This window comes from Melozone crissalis, unplaced genomic scaffold (genome assembly GCF_028551555.1).
Source record: "Melozone crissalis strain CALT ecotype California unplaced genomic scaffold, PUWL_Pcris_2 ptg000029l_1, whole genome shotgun sequence".
Taxonomy (NCBI): Eukaryota; Metazoa; Chordata; class Aves; order Passeriformes; family Passerellidae; genus Melozone; species Melozone crissalis.
Genome location: NW_026535807.1, coordinates 7,919,804 through 7,940,595, shown reverse-complemented (window position 1 = coordinate 7,940,595; position 20,792 = coordinate 7,919,804). Strand labels below are relative to the sequence as shown.

Sequence of the window (20,792 nt, the reverse complement as noted above, 5' to 3'; positions counted from 1 at the left end):
TCTGTTTCATATCAAAATACTCATGTGTGCTGGTATTTAAATTAGGAAGATCAAACCCCATTACATTTCCAAATACAGCCCATGTATAATTCTCTCAATTCTTACCTATGGCAGGTATATAAAATCATCTGTTTAATTTGCACACAAAAATGCCCCTGGTTTTAGCAGGCAGTTTTGCAAACTGTCTGCTATACTACAAGCACTGGACAGATAAAAATGAGCACATAAATCCATGGGCTTCTAAAACACCACAAAATGTAAAAAACCAGTCCTCAACAAGAATAAAGAATCCACACCACACATCAGGGTTCCAGTAAAACAAGCAATGCTGCTGTGAATGCCAGATAAACCAAATTTTTCTTGTTTAAGGATGAATAAATTCTGACCTGGACTCTTGCTGGAGGTTTGGATTAAGGTTATCATTCATATGCAGAAAAAGAAAGCTCATATTGAATTTGTGTCTCTACAGTTTAAAAATGGGTCAAACAAGCTTAAGATGTGTATATAAAGATGTAATAAATGTTATAAAAACATTTATAAATGTTATAAAAACCATTGTGTCCTTGCTTTTAACACCAAACTCTCATGTAAGAAGGATGTTTCTCCGCATTAAAAAAACATATTCAATTCCACAGGTATTTATAAATAAGTCATAATTGATACTAGATGCAATTAATTTAATTTTGTTAAGGAATATGAGAGAAAAGGGAAAAATTTGCATTGTTTTCTAAACTAAAATGCCTCAGCAAAATATTATGTTAAGTCAGCAGTGCTCCAGTAACATTGCTGATAAAAATAGAATTGTACAACTCCGCAATATTTTTGTGATGAACTTTCTCCAGGTCAAATTCAGATTTTTTTTTGAAAGACAAGCAAGTATAACTTATTTTATTAATATTGATAGGGTCATAGCAAGGAAACATTAATTGAGCAGAAATGTCATTAGTATGCTTCCACATGACTGGACACTAATTAAGTAGCTTTCTTTTTTTTTATCCTGAAAATCTTCTCACTACCTAAGAAGAGTGTCAATTCTATGTTTTGCATTCACTCAAAATGACTGTAGAAAAAAAAACACAGCCAAAAAAAAAACTTTATTGCAATACTCTGCTAGTTCCTCTGCTCCTCAGTGTAAGCAGACATGTCTCAAGTGCCTCACTAAATTTTTTTAAGGAGAGTCATTAGAAAAATACATTTATCCTATTTCAAAGTGTTTACAGAGTTTTCACTCCCAACGTAATTTCTCTCCACCATAACAGAGCTATGCAAATTGAATTTAAAAGTTTGCCTTCATTTCGTCTTTAATTTGCACTACCTGGAGCTAAAGCAATTGGCAGGGGGAAGAACACACAATTTCATTTTGAAAATATGCCAAAGTTTGCTACAGAACACTGAGACAGGAGGCAATTGGCTCTAAGAAGAAAGCATCAGATTGTTTGCAGTATTGCTGGTGGTGCTTGCACCAAACACTCAACAGGTAGGTAAAGCTTGGCAGAGGTGTCCTGCTACATCCTAATGATCAGGCAGTAAAAACCCAAAACAGACTTTTTTTCCACATGCAGTCCAAATTAATTGAATTTTGCCTTAGAGTGAATGCAATTCACACAAGTGTTAAAAATTCATAGAAATACAATCACTACTATATGAGTTAGACAGAATTTTAACAAATTCTAAATAAGCTATTAACAGATATTTAGAAATAGAATAACTTTATGTTCCCTTTCAAGCTCCTGTCAGGAATATGAGTTTAAGAGGTCAATAAAGCTGCTTTATTTGTAATTCTCCCTATTATCAAAGTTAAGTGATACCCCTTCAGAAATAAGATGCACCTCTCCTTTGAAAGCTTATCCAATTATCTTGGCTTCACTTCCTAATGCACCTTTTTCCCTTCCTTTTTATATCAATCTTTCTTTTAAAGATGAAATTCCATTTTGAAGGCTTGAGAATGGCAAAAAAAGGTCACAGTTCATTGTTGTCCCACTAACAGTCCACATCAGTCAGTGAATGAGAGAAAAAGAGAAATTATTCTCAATTCTTCCATGTCAACCCAGATCCCATTATTATTCCTCCATACAGATATTAGCTTCTTATTAATCTTAAAGGGAAGTTCAATCTTGATTTCAAAGTACCAGATAATAACAAATGTTCCTCATCTCCAGCAATTTGTTTCAGTCACAAAGTCTACTCTAAATATGAAAAAAAAAAAAATCACTGCTCCTAATTCAGGAATCTCAAGATTCAGATTTACAGCTGTAACTCTTATTAATTCCATTGTTAATCTACAACTTTAATTCTTGGAAAATTTGTTCCCAGATATATAGACCTGGTTCCCCTTCCCCTTTCTCCCTCTTGCTCCCCAAATCACACATGATTTTTAACTCAATAATGTCACCAGAAATGTAATGCTTTCACAACTGGGCTCTAGGATTCTTCCCAGACAGGAATGTGGTTTATTTACTGAGCCATGTGCTCACTATATTTTTTCCTCACCTTTATCTTTGGTGTATGAAAGTAGTAAAGTGAATTAAATCCCAAATTAGTTAGGCTTTACCCAACTAAATCATCATGAACAAAACTGAGCCTAAGAAAGTGTTCCTGCAATGTGTGCTCACAGTGCCTGAATTCTGGCAATGTTCACTTCTATGGCTTAATTTAAATATATAGTCTGTATCATATATTCTTTCTCTACAAGCAGGCAAATTCTACCTGGGAGTGACAGAAAAAGAAATACTGAATGATACAATGACACATTTTAAAAATATGTTCATAAATAGTTCCATTTTTACATACACGTTGGAGCAAAGTCTTGTATTCTGATACACAAAGTTCATCAGACGAGAAATGCTCATCACACCAGTAAAAAATCAGACCAACAAAAAGTAGAATTTCCAAATTTACATACTTAAACTCATACTCACGGCACACAATTTCTAATTCTATGAAGCAAATAGTAACAGGGCATCTCAATACATTCCCAGTTACCAACAGGAAAAGATCATTGAATCCTGAACTAAAGCAACAGCTCTTAGGCAGCCTCTCAGAGAGATCACTCATCTGAATGCAGTACAATGTTACACTGGAGCATCAGAAGGAGAATATTCAACTTTTATTGTACAAGATGAACATTTTCTCAAGAGAGATCACTGAGAGATGCTGAGGTGTTCATGTTTTGATTAGAAGCAGTAGAAGTCGGCAGGTTACAAGGAGCATCACAAGTAAAATACATTAGCAAATGAATAGCAGCCTGTGCACACTTGTGCAGCCTTAGAAACCCAGATATGGTATGAGTGATAAAGTGAAATACATCTGTATCCATGAATTATGCACTCCACTTCCTACTGTAGCCTCATTTTACAACAAAGCCTCCATTGTCTGCTATGTTGATATCTAACTTTACTCAAGACAACTTACTAAAACATCATTTACCCAATTACCTGCTAAGAGAAGGTGCTTGACCCTCTGCTGAGCTCTGCAAAGCAATTATGGTGCCTTTTGGAATCACTGTACTTGATAATCTCACTTATCACTTCAAACCACAGAGGAAAACATCCCCTGAACAAAAGAAGGAGCACAGGTGAGCACCTTTGGACACACAGGAGGTGGGAGACCCTGTACGTGCTCCCCTCTGGAGCAGCCAGAGAGGGAAAGAACACACTGGGGATGAGTTACCTGCGCTGTGCACTGGAGAGGAGGAAAACAGGGAGAGAAGGACTTCACCCTACCTAAAAACAATAGAAGCCAGAAGAGCTGAAGCCAAACAGACCTGAGGCCTTGCATCTCAAAACTCAAGCTATTTTACACAGGTATGTGGAAGTCTAGTACTGTGTCAGAGCAAATCAATCGTGCTCAAGATTTCCTTTTTCTTTATGGTGCATCTGAAAAAAATCTGTATTGGTGACTGGACTCTCTCTAGACCTCTGCACCTGCACTCATTGAGGGAGTACAGTAAATTGGCTTTACCCTCAAAAGACTGACCCCTACACCAGGCAGTCTGAAGAGATATAGATCACTCTGTGCCCTGGAGAAAGCACTAGGATGGCAGAGCACAGTGGCCTGTTCCTTCATTCCAGGCAGCATTCCTGCCTATCTCCCATGTACATGGAATGCCCTTTACTTCCCTCTTGGCTGCTGAAGATTGTTCTGGTTTGGGCTGGGGGGGAGTTAGCGTCCACAGGAGCTGCTCTGGGGCAGTTTGGGATTTGTGCTGGAAACAGCATTGACAACTCAGGGATGTTTGCAGTGTTGCCTTGCTGCTCCTCACCCCACCTTGTGGGGGTGGCACAAGGAGCTGGGAGGGGACACAGCTGGAACAGCTGATCCCAACTGATCCAAGGGATGTCCCAGACCACGAGGGGTCATGGTCAGCATGCAGAGCTAAGGGAAGGAGAAGGAATCTAAAGAAGGTATGGCAGGAAAAAGGAAGTGAAGGGGTGTTCGAACTGTTCCATGTGATGGGGCACTGCTCTCCTGGGGGTGGCTGAACATCTGCCTGCCCATGGGAACCAGAGAAGCAATTTCTTGGTTTGTTTTGCTCATGTAAGCAGCTTGTGCTTTACCTGTTAAACTGTCTTCATACCTAACACTGTTGTCTTATTTTTATCCTTCCAATTCTCTCTCTCTTCCAGCTGCAGGGGAACAAGAAGGTGCCTGTGTGGTGATTAGCTGTTGACGAGGGTTAAACCATGATAGAGGTACTCAAAATATAAGGAGTACAAAATGGTTACTTGTGAAATGATGAAATATCTTCTTTAGAATATAATTATGGTACATTAAGGAATATTAATGTATGTTTCAACAGAAAAATACCATATATTAGGCTCTTCACAGCAAGAAGAGATGACAGATTAACATTGAATCACTGTATCTCCTCTTAGGAGTTGCAATAGAAAGTTCATGCCAGATGCCTCTCAAAAAATGTGTTTCTGAAGAAAACACATACTTGTTTTACACTGAATAGCACAAAATAGCCCAATATGCTGGAAACAATAAGCAATAAATGAAATTTCCAATTGACTTTCCAGCAAATCTATTCTCATTACAAATGGAGATTTTGCATGTATTGCATTACTTATGGTAATTGTGTGACATCTATTATGAATAACCATGTATTCCAATCATCTCTTTTAATTATATTCTGCTGTAAGAACAAGTCATGCAATAGCTTGCCCAGACTTGGTTAACTGTGTGTGTGCTGCATATCACTTTCTAATGGCTATATTGAGGACAAAAGGTGCACAAACTGTAACAGGAATGGCTTGTAACTGTCATCTCCTTCATTAGCCAGAATGAGTAAAAAAACCTGAACTTAAATCCAGTTAAGTACTGAGGGGGAAAAAACTTGTTTTTACTCCTTTCTTTTCTGTAGTTTGTAGTAATTGGAATTTGAATGCAAAGCTTGTGGTTATCTGCTACTGATGCAGGAACATAAATTTTCTATAGTGTCAAAAGTGCAACAGCAGCAAACACCTCCTTTATACTTGTTATCTACCGTCCATTTGTTTGTTGGGGTATTACTGATATGATAAAAAGGATAAAATTACAGGTTTGTTCAATAAGCACACCAATTACAAATTACTAGACTAGAAAGTAACTGCTGGACTAAAAGTATTCATTATTTACAGAATCGTAGAATGGCTTAGGTTGGGGAAGACCTTGAAGTCCAACCCTTTACTCAACACTGCCAAGGCCACCACTAACCCACGTACCCAAGTGCCACATCTACACTTCATTTAAATCCCCCAGGGATGGCAACTTCTCCACTGCACTGGGCAGCTGTGCCAGGGCTGGACAACCCTTTTGAGAAATACATTTTTCCTAATGTCCAATCTAACCCCCTCTCAGAACAACTTCAGGCCACTACTCTGTCTTATTTCTTGTTCCTTGGGAGAAGACACTGATCTCTACCTCCCTACAACCTCCTTCCAAGCAGTTGTAGAGTGATAAGACACACAGGACTTGACAGTCTTTTAAACAACAATGCCCATTATTGTGTTAAATACCAAAGGAAATACTCATTTAATGTTTCCTGAGTCCTGTCTTAGTTTCCCTGCCACTTTTCATACAAAAGTTTGCTACCACTTAATTTCATATCTTCCCACATTGCTTTGCTCTTCTGCTTCTTAAGCCTGACTTCTTCCAGCTCCTTAGATTGATGCTTTTCTCACTAAACATTTGGCCAGGTTTCTTGCTATACTAAAATAAATTCTTTTACCAGGTATTTCTGTCACCCCAATGTCAGAAACCTCAAAGAAGATTCACTTCAGTTACTTTGAAACTAAAGTTGTAACATGCTTTGAGAATTGATAACAAGGGTAAACATGACAAAATGGGAGCCCTTCTGCATGTCCTTGGAGCTCATAAGGACAAGCAGTTCCATTTTTAGAAGACACACATTACTAACACACCTTCAGAACTGGACAGTGAGTGCCCCTGAAACACACAGAGCAGTAGAGAGGTTCATGCATGATGTGCCTTAAGCCATTTATAAGTTCCAATCAACAATGATGACAAACAGGTGAATAAAAGCCATTCAACAGAAATGAAATTGGAGTTTTTAGCTGAATTTTAATATTTGTTAGCAATGCAGTCAAGAAATTTAGTTGCATAAATCCAACCTATTATGACACTGCTTACAAGCCCAGAGATCTCATTACTCTCCATACAGTCAGGGTTGAAGGTTGGTTCAACACATGACTAATAAGCAGCTGCTTACCCTCCACAGCCCTGGTAAGACGCAACAGGTTCCAGCCTAGGAGCTGCTGCCTCTCCCTTATGTGGCCTTGCACAACTTTTCTAACACCTCTTCCAATGTAGGTTGTGCTACAGCCTGAGAATTCTTACCACTAATCTGCTAATACTTGTAAGTGATTTAACTGGTAATTTATTCCATTTGCAAATAGGCAAGAAATACTTCTGACCATATTACTTTAATTTTTTTCCCTTTCTATTTACAATACTGGCACAAAGGTTTTAGAATGGGATTTTCATCAACACCATTATATTAACAGAACTCTAACAATGCAAACAGAATTTTGTATCCTTATGGTGAAGGACATCCTCTTTCAACAGTCAGCACCTTCCAAGCAAGACAAGATTTGAAGGGGGAGAAAGCATTTTTATCAGACCAAATGAGACAGTTGAACTCCATCCCCACAAATAAGTCATACAGACAAGCCTTTGTGCACAGAGCCCTGAATCTCTTATCTTCAGTAGCAGCATTTCTTAATGCGACTCAAACACCATCCTTTTGTTTGTAGACGGCAAACAAAATGACTCCAGCCCTGAGATAATTAACTGGCCTCTCTATCACCAGCAAGTTCAAGTGGTTTGCATACACAGAGGGGATCAGTCATCCTTTGGGCTGCTGGAGGAGAGCCCTTTTCCCAGAAGGGAGCTGGAGAACACAGCAAATACTCTGTTGGCTTGGTGCTGCCAAGGGCACAGTCCCACTCATTGCCCTCTGCACAGCACAGCTTAATTTTGCTGAAAGTTATTAAGCATAGGAACTGTTTTTCTTACACTTATTTAGTTATTAAGCATAGGAACTGTTTTTCTTACACTTATTTGTACAAGTAAACATTATAAGGCATTAATAAACTCTACTTGAGGGATCAGTAAGGAAGAGTCATGGAACAGCTTTATTTGGGATCTGAGGTAAAAAAATTCAGGAGTTTTCAGCAATTCTCAAGAGCTTCAGACATTTACAATACATAAAGTCTGAATTTCCTCTGCATTCCTGATGAAGAGATATTCTATACTTCCCCACCCCCTCTCCCAATTTCAAATAAGATGCATCATTTATATCAGTTCTTCAGGAGTTCTTTGCTGCAGCAGCAAAGGAACTGCATCCTCCTCCTAATGCCCTCCTCTTCTAGAGTTACTACACATTTTGAAAAATTCACGTAAGTAGTCCAGGCCTTATTGCACCGAACAACATTTTGTGTCTCCATTGTATTCCCTTGCATCTCCAGCCTCCTATTTAAATTAGACAGCCTTTACCAAACCCCTTTATTTTTAGCTCTTTGCTAAAGATCTAAATGGAACATGACTGCTCCTTCACATTGTGCTAAACAAACTAATAATAGTGGTAATGTATAGGAAGCTTCTGTAATGAGAACTAAAGAGTACTTTCCTACAAGATTAGATAACTCAAACAAGTTGTTGCAAACATGCAGCGCACATTATTGGAATATGTAGATATAAACATATATTTGGCAATACAACAATTTTATTTTCTTAATCTTAGTTTTATGGGTAATATTAACACTTATTTAGGCTGAAACCCATCAAATTCATACTTACAGAGCATAAATATAGATATGATAAATGTGTAATGTACAAAAAAATCATAACAGCAATTCTGTAAGTTTATGAAGAATTAAAATTTCATATACAAGATAAATACCATGGTTTTCAACCAAACTTGTGAGAGAATACTACTGTTCTTTCTAGTGTACTATCTTGAGTGGAAAATCTGTCAGATGTGAAACTAAATGAAAATTACTTGGAAAATATATTAAGTAACAATGATAATTCTAAAAGACCATTTCTTTTTAAGGAAAGCATTAGGAAAATATTTGTGGCACTACAGAACACATCAGTCTGAAGAGACACAGCCATAGTGACAGCAGATGACAGGGAGCTCCCAGCCAGACAAACTGTGCAGCAGAGCAGATGCTGCTCTCACATTGCCTGACCCTGGATCCCATCCCACTCCTGCAGCAGACCAATTACACTGCAGCTCGGGGTGTTAGCAGGCCTTTGAAGGCAGCATCTGGTTCAACTAATGTTTTCTCTGCTCATTAATAACGGGAACAAGCGGCAGGAACTCACAGAACAGCACACAGCCACGGCCACAAATAATGACCATTATCTCCATGTAGAGATGAAGGTGCCAGAAAATATCATATGCTTTGGGGTTTCATACATGGTCTATTCCCCACAATCAGAATACTTTCTGGTGGGAAAACTTAGACATCTATGAAAAGAGCAGTACAAAATAGTCTAGTGAAATACAGGATGTAACAGTTAAACAATCTTCCATTTCTGTTTTGTTGGGTTTCTTTAGATGAAAAAACCTTTTCATAATCAATCCCATATGAAAAGTTGTCATAAAATATTTATTCTTATTTACTACATACATAGATGTGCCCTTACTAAGGGAGCCAAAGTGTCCACAAATTTCTACAAAATTACTTGGTCCCAATAACCCTCAGTTTGCTGTTCCCAGCTGGAAAGATTGTTCCTTTTAATAACCAATTCAATAAACTGCTGAAAAATGCTTTGTATAATATAGTATTGCCATAGATCTGCTGTTTGTCTCTGTCATTACACTCTGCATTCAATCAATTTACAAATGTTGCTGTGTTCCTTTTTTGCTAGTTCTTATGGCACCCTGAACACAAATCTAAAGATCAATACCTTGTCTACTGAAAAAAAATGGACATAACTAATGAATAATTTTATTTATAATAAAAATTCCTAGTCTCCAAATGGATTCAGCTAATGCTAAAATTCATTTTTCATATTTAACACAAGATGAAAACAAGTACCCTGCACAACACTGTAAGAAAGGCAGTGATAAAAACCAGTTCATTTTTATTGAAGATGGCAGTGAAACCATGTAAAGCTCTGGTGCAGGGCTAAGACAACATCAATACAATGGTAGGTCATTCACAAGGTATCTGTTATCATATTAAAGCACAAAAGGTCCATGTCCAAGAGCAGATGGAATTTGTTTCAAACAGCACCACAGCTCTGCTCTGTGGAAGCAGCAAGGTTCTGAATGAAGTCATTCAAACAAGAAGCCAAGGAGAAGCTGAGCTCATGCTGCTTGCATGAGCTGATTCAGTTCGCCTTGTGCCTTTTGTGTGACAGAAACAATGCATTTGCTGACTATAGACACATCCCTGCACTGCTCCAGCTATTGAATAGCTGCCTCCTCCAAAACAACCACAGAGCTGTTCAAGGGAGCCACAAGTGACTGCTTTTCACAATCACCCTCTGCAAAGCAGCAAGCTGACAGAACAGAGAGGAAACAAGGACTCTTGTAAAAAAGGGAATGGATACCTGTATAAGGGTATCCCAGCAAGCTTCCAGAACACCCAGCTACCTCCTCCCCACTCCAAGCTTACAGCCCAGATGTGCACTGAATGCAGTATTTGGGTTCCCACCCAGACTCTTGGCTCTGCAATAATGTCAGAAAGGCATCATAAAAGTACACTCCAAAATCCAGTACCTCATTAATCAACACTGTCCCCAATGCCATGTGCCTTCTGCTCTGATATCAGACAACAAGAAGACAACAGCAGAGCAGAGACAGACCCCTGATTATTACAAGTGACAATGTCCCCAGACAGCCTGTGCAGACACCAACACCTGCGAGTCTCTGCCTGCCAGGTGACAGCAAAGGGCCTGGATCTCCTGAGGGGAACAGGCACTAACCCTGCACCCTGACCACCTGCAGCTCTCCTCTGTCTCCTTGTGCCAGAAGAGGTCAATACTTCCTACTGTCCCACAAATGTGCACATTGCAGCTTACATACTGAAAATCCCAGTTTAATGTTGGATATCCTTACTCAACAATGAGTACCCAGCACCTCCCTATCCAAGAATCTGCAGTAATCACACCAAGGGATCCCAATACAAACTGAGTTCCTGAGTCTGTGAACTCAGAGCACCCAGTGGGCAGAAATCTAATGCTGGGTAAAATGAGGCACCTCTGTCCAGGAAGAGGAGAACCCTTTCCTTACCATAAATACCATATTCTTACTCTACCTAATTTTGAACTGTTAGCACAATTTGCCTTTCAAATGTCAAGATAAATTCACAGGATTGGCAGCTCAAAATACACAAAACAAAACTTTCCAATGTGTTAAGTGAACAAGCCTGCTTTGGCATTGTTGAAGTCACACTGAACTCCACAAGGCCATTGTGACAGATTTTTTCCCAGAGAATAGTTTTATTTTAAAACTATTACTGCAAATTCATAATTCCAACCCTATGTTCTGTTTCAAGATGGAATTTCAACCTTACTAGTTAATTAAAGCCACCACCTGGAGTGATCTGGCTTTCAAACTGATTTCCTTTGTCTCTCTAATTCACATACATTAATATTTTATTTTCTACTGAAAAAAATGTCACATGTGTGCCAAAGACAAGGCAGATAAAATTATTGCAATAAAACAAAGAAAATACACTTCTTACTGCCAGGTCTCAAGATGAATGCTGCATTATACAGACACTTTAAAAGGCTTACAACTGCAAATTGCTCTATTTTACATACTGTTTTCTAGCCTTTACATCAAGATCTCTCCTAATTTCTTCTCATTGTAATGAGAAAGGAAAAGGGTTGGGTTTTTATTACCTGAACATTTATTCAATGGAGAAACAAAGACTACATTATATATTACAACACAAGCTATTAAAACAATGTGACACTATAAAATACACTGCAAAACTCATTATGGGATAACAAAGCTAAACCCTGAGCAAATAAATGTATCTGCCAAAAGTCAGCAATAATTACACAATGAGAGTTTATAATCTTTAATTATTTAAGAAGAAAAGAAGCTTGTAATAATTAAGTTTTATAGGCTCCTTAACTCGTCATTACTAGGTGCTCAAAAAACTTTAAAACAAGAACACTTCATCTGAAATACTCTATTTTTAACAACAGATGCAATTGTTCACTTAACTGATTAATTTTAAAATAAGATCAAGTAATGTTTTTAAAACCTGCACTCACAGAACAGATAAGAGTTTATTTATTCTCTGATCCATACAATGCATACAGCAACTGCTCAGGCACTTACAGGCCCTGCATCACACAGTGATTGATGTGACACTGTCTTTATGTAGCTTGGAAATTGTTTTTGTTATGAGAAATCTGTAAATCGCCTTGGATTTACATCTGGAATTTCAGAAACTCAAAGATCAGAGAAACTGTTAATTTAATTCATTAAAGTGTATTGGTGAGACAGTACCACCTTTAAAGTTTCTATCAAGTCTGTGCATCTTTGCCATGCTCTGACTTCTCGTACACACAAACACCATTCAAAGGAGCTGGAGAAAAAAGTTCAATATTGAACGATTATAACCTACAAAACTGGTGGGAGGAAAGAAAGGTTCCACACTTCAGAGGAAAAATAATTTTAGGTTTAAAAATCTATATTAAAAATCACTTGATTTTAAGTTATGAAAAAATCAACATAAAACTACAAAACTAACAAGAAAGCTTTCAATAAACTCCAGAAAACTTCCTTTTTTTCCCCAACACATTCATTCTTTGCCTGAGCTCCTCCTAAAATTTTATCATGAACCTCTACACAAGAGGAGATCAGTCTTAATTATTTCTGAAAAATTTCATTTCCAGCCACTAAAATCAGCACAAATTACAGAGCAGCAGAATTTTGACTGGAAAATAACACACTACACAACACATTAAACAGGTACATTGAGCATCTTGTATAACCAAGTTACAATGCAGTTTCAAACTCAAGCATTTTACTTACACCATGAGGCTTCATATTTTCATCATGAAATGTGTGCACTATACAGATGGCTTATTTAATTCATTCCCACCTAAATTAATCAAAGCAATCTGTATCCCCCCCAAAAAGTCTTCAAAGTCTTCATACAGGGTTCTACTGGCATTTGACAAATGGTATACATTTAGCCAGGAAAAGTTGAAAATCCTCCATAAAAGAGTTACCACATCAAAAAATAAGTGACATTATTAATAGGGAAGTGGGATGTATTATTCAGCATAATATGGAATTTAAACAGCACCCACTCCAATAGACTTTAAAATGCCTTTAGTAGCACCTGATTGTTTATATATCTTCTGTGGTGAAAAGGTCAATAGAGTTTCACCTCGAAGGTCACAGTTGCTAAGCAACTGTTTTCAGCAGTTCTGCAACACTGATCAAGCATCTTCTGATCAAGCATCACTGCCTGGACTTGGAATAAACCCATGTCACATCCTACCTGGCCTTCCAAATGTCCTGAGCACGTCCTGCCCTTCCCAGGGAGCAGCAGCATGGCAAGGATACGTCCTGGCAGCACCGGCCTGCGGTTCACCAGAGCAAAGCTCAGCTCTGTCCTCAGGAACACCACCGACGGCTTGATCAGGTGCTGCCCAAATCTCAGCATGGTCAGAGGTGATTTTCAAGGTCTGAAAGAAACAATGTTTAAGATAATTAAGAGATTGGCTCTGCCTTTTCCAAGCAACAGGAATAAAACAATCCAACTGCCTGTGCAGCTTCCAGCAGAAAGTGCCTCCTGGGCTCATCAATTGGGAGTCTTGGAATGGTTGTTATACCTCCCATAAATTGATCATGTCTTTGAAGAAGGGGTGGAAAAGGCTTCTTTCCAAAGCAAAAAATTTACATATAATTTCTTAAAGTCTATTCTCATCATCTTGGCAGGGCTACAGAATTCTAGGGAATGCAATTTCCCCCTCCCATTTTCATTTGTCCTGCATTGTAAACATTTGGGTCATATGTTCTTTGAGAAGCACAAATAGGATTTCACATTTTTTCTGACACAATGCAAATCAGTGCACACAGGATGTAAGAAATAAACCACATTTTCTTAATCTCTCCATTAAATACCTCAACTGAAGAAACACTGGCAAATTGAACAAAGTTTACTTAGACATTTTCCATCCACACGGTCTAGCTTGAGCAACTGGAACGTGAAGATGATCACTGCTACATTTTCTCTTACAGAAAGTCACAGAATTCCACTTTCATTCACTAAAATTTTCTCTCTTCGTGACAAGAATGAAAATCCCTCTTAAATAGCTACAGCACAGTCCCAACTGTGTCTATTTTAGGTCTTTAAGCCCTAGAGTATTTAAAGTATTTAATTCAATCAGAAATATCCAAGGTACTGCAGGGTGAAAAATTAAGAAATGACAAATTTCATGTGACAATACTTGAGACACATTGGAAGCATTATACTCACATTACCCAACTTGAACCAAGTGACTAATCAGGAAATTCAGTTTCATATGTTGCCTGAGACAGGGAAAACTACTGCTACAGCCATGGAGGGTCTTCTGTGGCAGTTCTTTACTTGCAAGCTTACTCTGTACAGTAAGACCTAAACTTGGTCTTAATCTAAGAGATTTATTCTGATTTATCATCCCACTTGTGTCACAGCATATATCACAGTTGAGATGGCCACCACACACAGAACATCACCACACAATTTCAGAAATCTTTAAGCATCCACCCAAACAGAATAACACCGTACCTCATCAGAAGGCTGCAAGCATCTGCCTTTCTTGTTCTTTAGCCCAACCTTTTATACCCTCATGGTTAATGCACTGCACCTGTGTGCCCTCTGCTCCCTTTGGTGGTTGGTCAGTGCCCCTGGGCACACCATGGCTCGTTGCTGTCAATGCTGCTCACCTGTTTCCCACAGCTGTAGCTCATTGGGGATGAGGCTCAGCCACAGCCCCACCCCAATTACCACAAACTGTGTGCCCACACACCTGTACCTGCTCCCATAAAAAAGTACACATAACAACCCCCTCCAAGTGCACACACTTTGAAAATGTCTTTGAGAAATACTTGTTCTTCTAAAGGAACTTCTGGCTTTGTAGTGGTCTGATTCCACAGAAGAACGTAAGTTAAGGGCAGCAGATGCATCTAATCAGGGTTTACACCAGAAAAACACATATAAATCTAAGTATATGATACAGTAACAAATAAGATTACTAAATTTCCATGTAATAAACATTTTCTAAGCAGGCATCATGTCTTGTTTTATTTCTGAAAATCACAGATGAAAGGAAATGCTTAAACAGATTATGGAAGAGTGGAGATTTTAACTATGCTTGTTTCAAAGATGTGAAAAGGCTCTACATTCTTTTCCACATAAAGACAAGAGAAGATTAAGTGTCTGAGATTTGTCCCTTAGCATATATTAAACTTGAAAGTTGACAACATACAAAAATCAAGTCTCTTTAGCCACTAGAAGAATTGCTTAGCAGAGAAAACACCTGCTATCTTGTGCTGATGCTTGAAAAAATGACTATTAGGAACTTCAATCAATCTGCCTCATTTCTCTTAAGCAGTCCATCAGCAACCCCCCATGGGGGTTTTTCATTCCAATTAAAACATGCAGAATGTTTTCACACAACTCAGTAAAGAGACATGGTTCACTTTGCAAGGAAGGAAATGCTTCTGACAAATGAGAGAAACGCATTCCATAGCCAGGATACCCTCCAGTGATGAAATGGTACGCTGGTGTCTCTGGAAGCTGAAAAATCAAATGTTCCACCTGCCCTGGCACTTGGCAATGCTATGGACAAAAATCAAAGCACTACTGATGTTTTCTTGTTCTGTCTTTGAGGACACTGATAAATAAAGGTACTGTCCAGAGACAAGGGACAGAATTAAGCACAGAAACAAGGCTTCAAAATCACAAATGCTAAACGTAAAATATGATGATTTGAAATTCGACTTAAGGAGGGAGAGAACCTGAGATTTGGTAATCAGCTGGAGAAGTCCTCTGGCTGATTGCTGCCATAAGCAAAAAACAGCAAAAAAGTAGCAGAATAAGATTGGTGACATTAGGTTGCCTGTACTATGTTTTCATCATGTACCTACCACATGATATTTACTTACTTTACTACCTTTCTTGTTTTTAAAATACCTAGAAAAATCAGTAAAGTAAAAGCACTAATTTCATACCTCTCTTTGCAATAGTTTGAAGAATCACATTACAGCCCAAGTGGCTTGATATAGAATTAAAGCATTTATTAAAACCCTGTTTGTTTACTATGCAAAAATCTATCTGAATAAAGTATTTTTATCTCTTGATTCAGACTAGATAAATGTGCTTCAAACTAATGTGTGAGTTGTACTGGTTGTGCTGTGTAATATTGCAGACCTCCCAGTGCTACTCTCTCCAATTCTGCAAAGGGATTATGGGAGACTTTTTCTTAAACAATTATTCATAATCTATTATATATTACTTCAGCTGCCTTCTGCCCTAGTGATGCTCTGTGTTTTTCTGCACAGTACAATCATCTGTGCTCAGAACCAACACAAATGCTAAAAAATGCACTAGGGAAATAAGGAATGAGTACAAGTGAAATATCCATGACTGCGCAGCAAGGCTGGAATATTCCAGAGTGCTGCCAGGCAGGAAGCTGCTACTGGTGGAGCAAGTTTTTATTCACCTGAACTCTACCACTTATGGCTTGCATGGTCTGTAAAGCAGCAGGAATCAATGAGCACAGGTGTGTGCACACAGATCACGAGATGCAAACTGTGTGTGCACAAGGCTTCCCAATTCCCAGACTGGAATGACCACGCTGAGTCTGCTCCTCCAGGGATTTCCATTTTTCACATAAAGAGGAGGTCAGTGCCAGACAAACTAGAAACAACACATAATTGGTTAAAGATGTTTCCTCTTTTATGACGGTAGCCTTTCTAATCCCCAGTAATAAGGAGGACAATTACACAGTAATGTTAGAAAATGAAAGAAATCCATTTCTGATTAAATTTCAGCCCAGTTTAACACAGTTTCTATTCTGACTATTCAGATGAAAAGTGTATTTACTCTTCTTCATATTGCTGATATACATTACATTGCCTATTTCATCTGCCTCATTTTCCTAATTAAATTCCCTTCAAGCTGTGTTACTGCAGTTGTAGGTGGGAATACAGTATTAAAGGCTAACACAGCAAGTAGGCTAATTTTACAGCCACAACAGATCTGAAATCTGTATAACCCATACTAGGAAAAGAAAAAAAAAAAAAGACACTGGAAATCCACATTACACCCTGAAAAAAGAGTGTTAAAATTAAGAAAAATCATTACGCCCTGAAAAAAAAGTGTTTGTAATTCCTTAAGTCTGATAACTTAGCATAGTCCTGGTATTTTGTTAGGCCAGGAGACCAAACACCCTAAAGGCCTTGCAATGGGGGGCCAGAAAGCCCTACAACAGCTAGAGAAACCAAGGTCCCCTCTAGAACACATCCTGCAAACTAAAATTAAGCCCATCTAGAAGGAGATACTTTGGGATAGGAAGATATCACACTGTTCATTCAAGCCTCTCATTGAGGTATTTTTGTTGAATATGCTGATTTGCAAGGTCTATAAAATTGTATGCAGGATCTACCCTGAATGTGCATTTTGGTGCATTCCACCTTGGCCAAATGTTGCACCACAAGGATCCTTATTAAATACCAAAATAAAAACCCTTTATCCCTTAACCATGCCTGGCTCTTAATTTTGGATCCAAGAAAAAGGCATAATAGGCACATGGCATTTCCCCAGTCTGTATAAGTACTACTCATATATTAAATGTATTTTTGAGAGGAAATTTATACACTTCTCACTTTTTCAGATTTATTCAGTTTTCAGGTTAAGGCCTTGGTTTGTGCTTCAGTTTTTAAACAGCATAAGCTGTGGAATCATTTGTGTCAAATACCCAGTGAGAGCTCTGAACAGAAAATAAGTTCACTTCTGGGCAGAAGGTAAGTTCACCTAGAAACAGGTCCACAGGACATCAAGATGAGTGTCTGCTTGTTACAGGTCATAGTTAAAATCAGAGACCTGGAAAAGTGCTGGAAGTTTGCTGACTACAAGGAGTGATGGCAGCAGTTCTTTCATGTTCTCTTCCTGCCACCACAGAGCTCCCCATTGGATGCTTAATTGATATGGTGTTGGTACTCCAAAATGCCTCTTTTTTTTTAAATACAATTACTCCTCCTTAGAACAAGGTGTTGAGATCAGCACCTGCTGAGAACCAAGCTCAAGGCTTTTGCTGAGAATCCCCTGAGCACTGTTTTAGGAAAGCTGCACATCTGGTTGTAAAGGGAGAAGATGAGAATGCAAAATGGGCTGCTAACTTCAAATGTGTGTATTAAAGGAAACCAATTACAATACCATTATCTCTCTGTGCTAATAGAAAGGACTGTTTTAGAAACACTCCCAGGAGTATTCTTAAATTTTAAAGTTTGTTTTACCATATTTAACATCACCTCTTCATGAATGTTGACAGTCCTGATGCCAATACTCAAATTCATGTAAAAACACTGAAAATTTATGTGGCAAAACAAAACTTCCTCCTTTCTAATTTTCTTTAAGGTCTTACAAAAATACTAATTTTTTTTTAATTCATCAAGATACGAAAATGTGTGTTACACACTGTAGTCAAGGGAACAGAGTACCTATATCCTTAAATCCCTATTTGTCATTGTTTCCTTTCAGAGGTTTGGTTATGGAGAAAGTGATAGTCCTACTTAGACATCTGAATTCTGCACCATATTCAGGAAGTAATGTGCAATGAAGACCTGCACTGCAGGCTACCTTCCCTCTTTTCATGTTTTGGAATTTTTTACTTATTTTCTCCTCTCACTGCCACTTTGTAAGGATGAAATCCACACAAGCCAGAATATTACTTATTTAACTCAAGCACCTAGCAATAAATGTGCTTGTTGCTTGCAGCCAGGATTTGACATTTTCATCAAGAAATACCTAAGAACACTAATAGAAAGAAATTGTTTTATTCTAAAATCACTTAGGTTTTCTACTGGCTCTATGTCCCTAGAACAGCTTTATCTCTCAGCACCCTTCACTCCCACTCTTGCACAAAATTTAAACTACATATTTTGTGTTCTTCCAGTTCCAGAAAATGGTCTCTAATTAAAAACTGTTCTCCCTCTCAGTAAGCCAAAACATCACATACTATGCCATTTCTGTTCTGAAAAAGCCAAGAAGAATTACAAAACTAGAAAAGGTGCTCCTGTATCTTTGACAGCCATAGCCTAGATTCTCTCCATGGGGATGGTATTTAATGCTCTAGACGATGTTGAAAGGAAAAGCTTGTGTGGATTATTTTTCATTTTCACCACCCACAGAAGCTACTGAACAGCAAGCCCATTAAACGTGATGCATGCAACCAATCCTGTGGCATTGACAAGGACCAATTCCTCCCATCACAGACAGATTATGATGGACTCAAATCCACTACACGTGGCTTCCCCTGCTTAATCTAGCAGGGAAGAAAACATCAAAATTATTACTGTTTAAATAGATAGCCGTTTTCTTAGCATGGTCAATCAAGCTAAATTATCTCCACTTACAATGAAAATAGACTGTGGCCTGTTGCACAGCACCTCAGCACCTTCTCATGTGTGATGCCACACATCCATCTGCAATCCCACAGCCTTTGCCTTGCAGCTCTGTTCCCTTTGCCCTGAGCTGCAGCAGCGTTTCCCAGCCCCTCTGGGACAGGATTTTCCATTCTGCTCTCACAGTCTCACCCCTCAAAATCCCCATGTTGTTGTTATAGTGGGTTTTCCTAGGTCATGACTGTGACCATCATGAGAAATGTCCCTTCCCTGCCTGGCTGTGCCTTTTGGGTGGCAGCAGTGGGCCAAGGAGGAGACTGCACAAAGCTCCCTGGGCAAGCAGCTCCACCCCAGAGATCAGCACAGGACATGGACAGTGTGATGAGCAGTGACCTGAGGGAGCTCTGAGCTCCTGAGAAAAACCAGAGAGTTCCCAGTTGTACTGGGTCTGACTGGGATGGGCTTTGGATCACAGGAGCCAGTAAGGTCCTGCAGTTTGGTTTTGTAACCAAATCAGCGCTGATAAGACACCAATATTTTGGCTATTGCTGTACGAGGTTTTCTCATTTTCTCCATTCTGCCCATCACCAGTGAGCTGATGCACATCTTCACCTTTGGCTCCTGAGAGGAAAGCTGCATTCCCCCCAAACCTGTCTCAAAATACTTTGTGCAACCAGTCCAGCTGTCCCATCAACTTATCTAAAGCAGAAAACACACAAAATTCAAACAAAGACTATAGCCTATTTAAAAGCTACAGGTCAAATAAAATACTAGCATTCTCATTTTTTTGTGTACTAGCATACACATTTATTTCTCAAAACTATCCCTCTTCAGGCATTACACATCCTGTCTACTGCACCTGGTCAGGTAATGTGTGGGCACACACAGGTAACATGTACATAAGTCTGTCCTCAGTTTCCTCTTTCCCAATTTTCTGGTCCATCATCAAAGCAATTTTTTTAATACTTTCCCCCACTCCCAAAATCCTCACAACCACCCCAAAAACCAACTAAACAACTCAAACTTCAGATACCCAGAACCCTGTTGACCAAGAATAATGCAGACACTTAGAAGCAAGTGAGCAACCATGTAGCTGCACTGTAGAGCAATTGCAACTTTGACAAGTTAATCAGCAAATGCAGAATCAAGCTAGACATCAAAGGCGATCTAACATCCATAATACATGGAGAGGGCATAAATATTTTTAAATGATGTAGATGTAGTTGTCAAATTCATTTCTACAGCAAGCATTTTAGAATACAAATTAGGCCAACTTGGTTTTTTCTTATAATTCAGGTAAAGAGTGCAAAGTTACAAACAATAAACGAAAAGGTTTGTAGAGGCAAAAGAGTTGTATAACACATAAAACTTGGAGAAAAATGAGGGTTTCGAAGAGTACTGAAAGCACTAAACAGGCTCGACATTCTTCAAGTGTCCATGTGTACACTGTGTGCCTCAGAAGATGACTCACACACCATTTAACCATGCTGAGAAAATCACTCTGGCAGTGGAAGCCCTTGTTTGCCACTGTGCTGAGGTAACAGCCAACTTCAAATATGAGGATTTGTTTCCAAACATCACTTTGTTGTTGTTGTTTTGACATCCTAGCTAGGCCTGCAACTTTACTTTTTTAAAAGCCTTTTACAATTAGGAGCATGAAAAAAGAATTGCTGTCTTGCATTGTCCTGCAGTTGGT

The 20,792-nt window shown here is 38.7% G+C and overlaps 1 protein-coding gene across 1 annotated transcript in view; it reads right to left on the bottom strand.

Moving 5' to 3' along the window:
• Window positions 1-20,792, bottom strand: part of FHIT (fragile histidine triad diadenosine triphosphatase) — a 516,263-nt gene that overhangs the window by 375,694 nt on the left and 119,777 nt on the right. Inside the window, exon 3 of the mRNA XM_054280974.1 lies at window positions 13,052-13,173. Within this exon, the coding sequence (XP_054136949.1) occupies window positions 13,052-13,151 (100 nt within the window). The 5' untranslated portion in view covers window positions 13,152-13,173. The remainder of the gene's footprint in view (window positions 1-13,051; window positions 13,174-20,792) is intronic.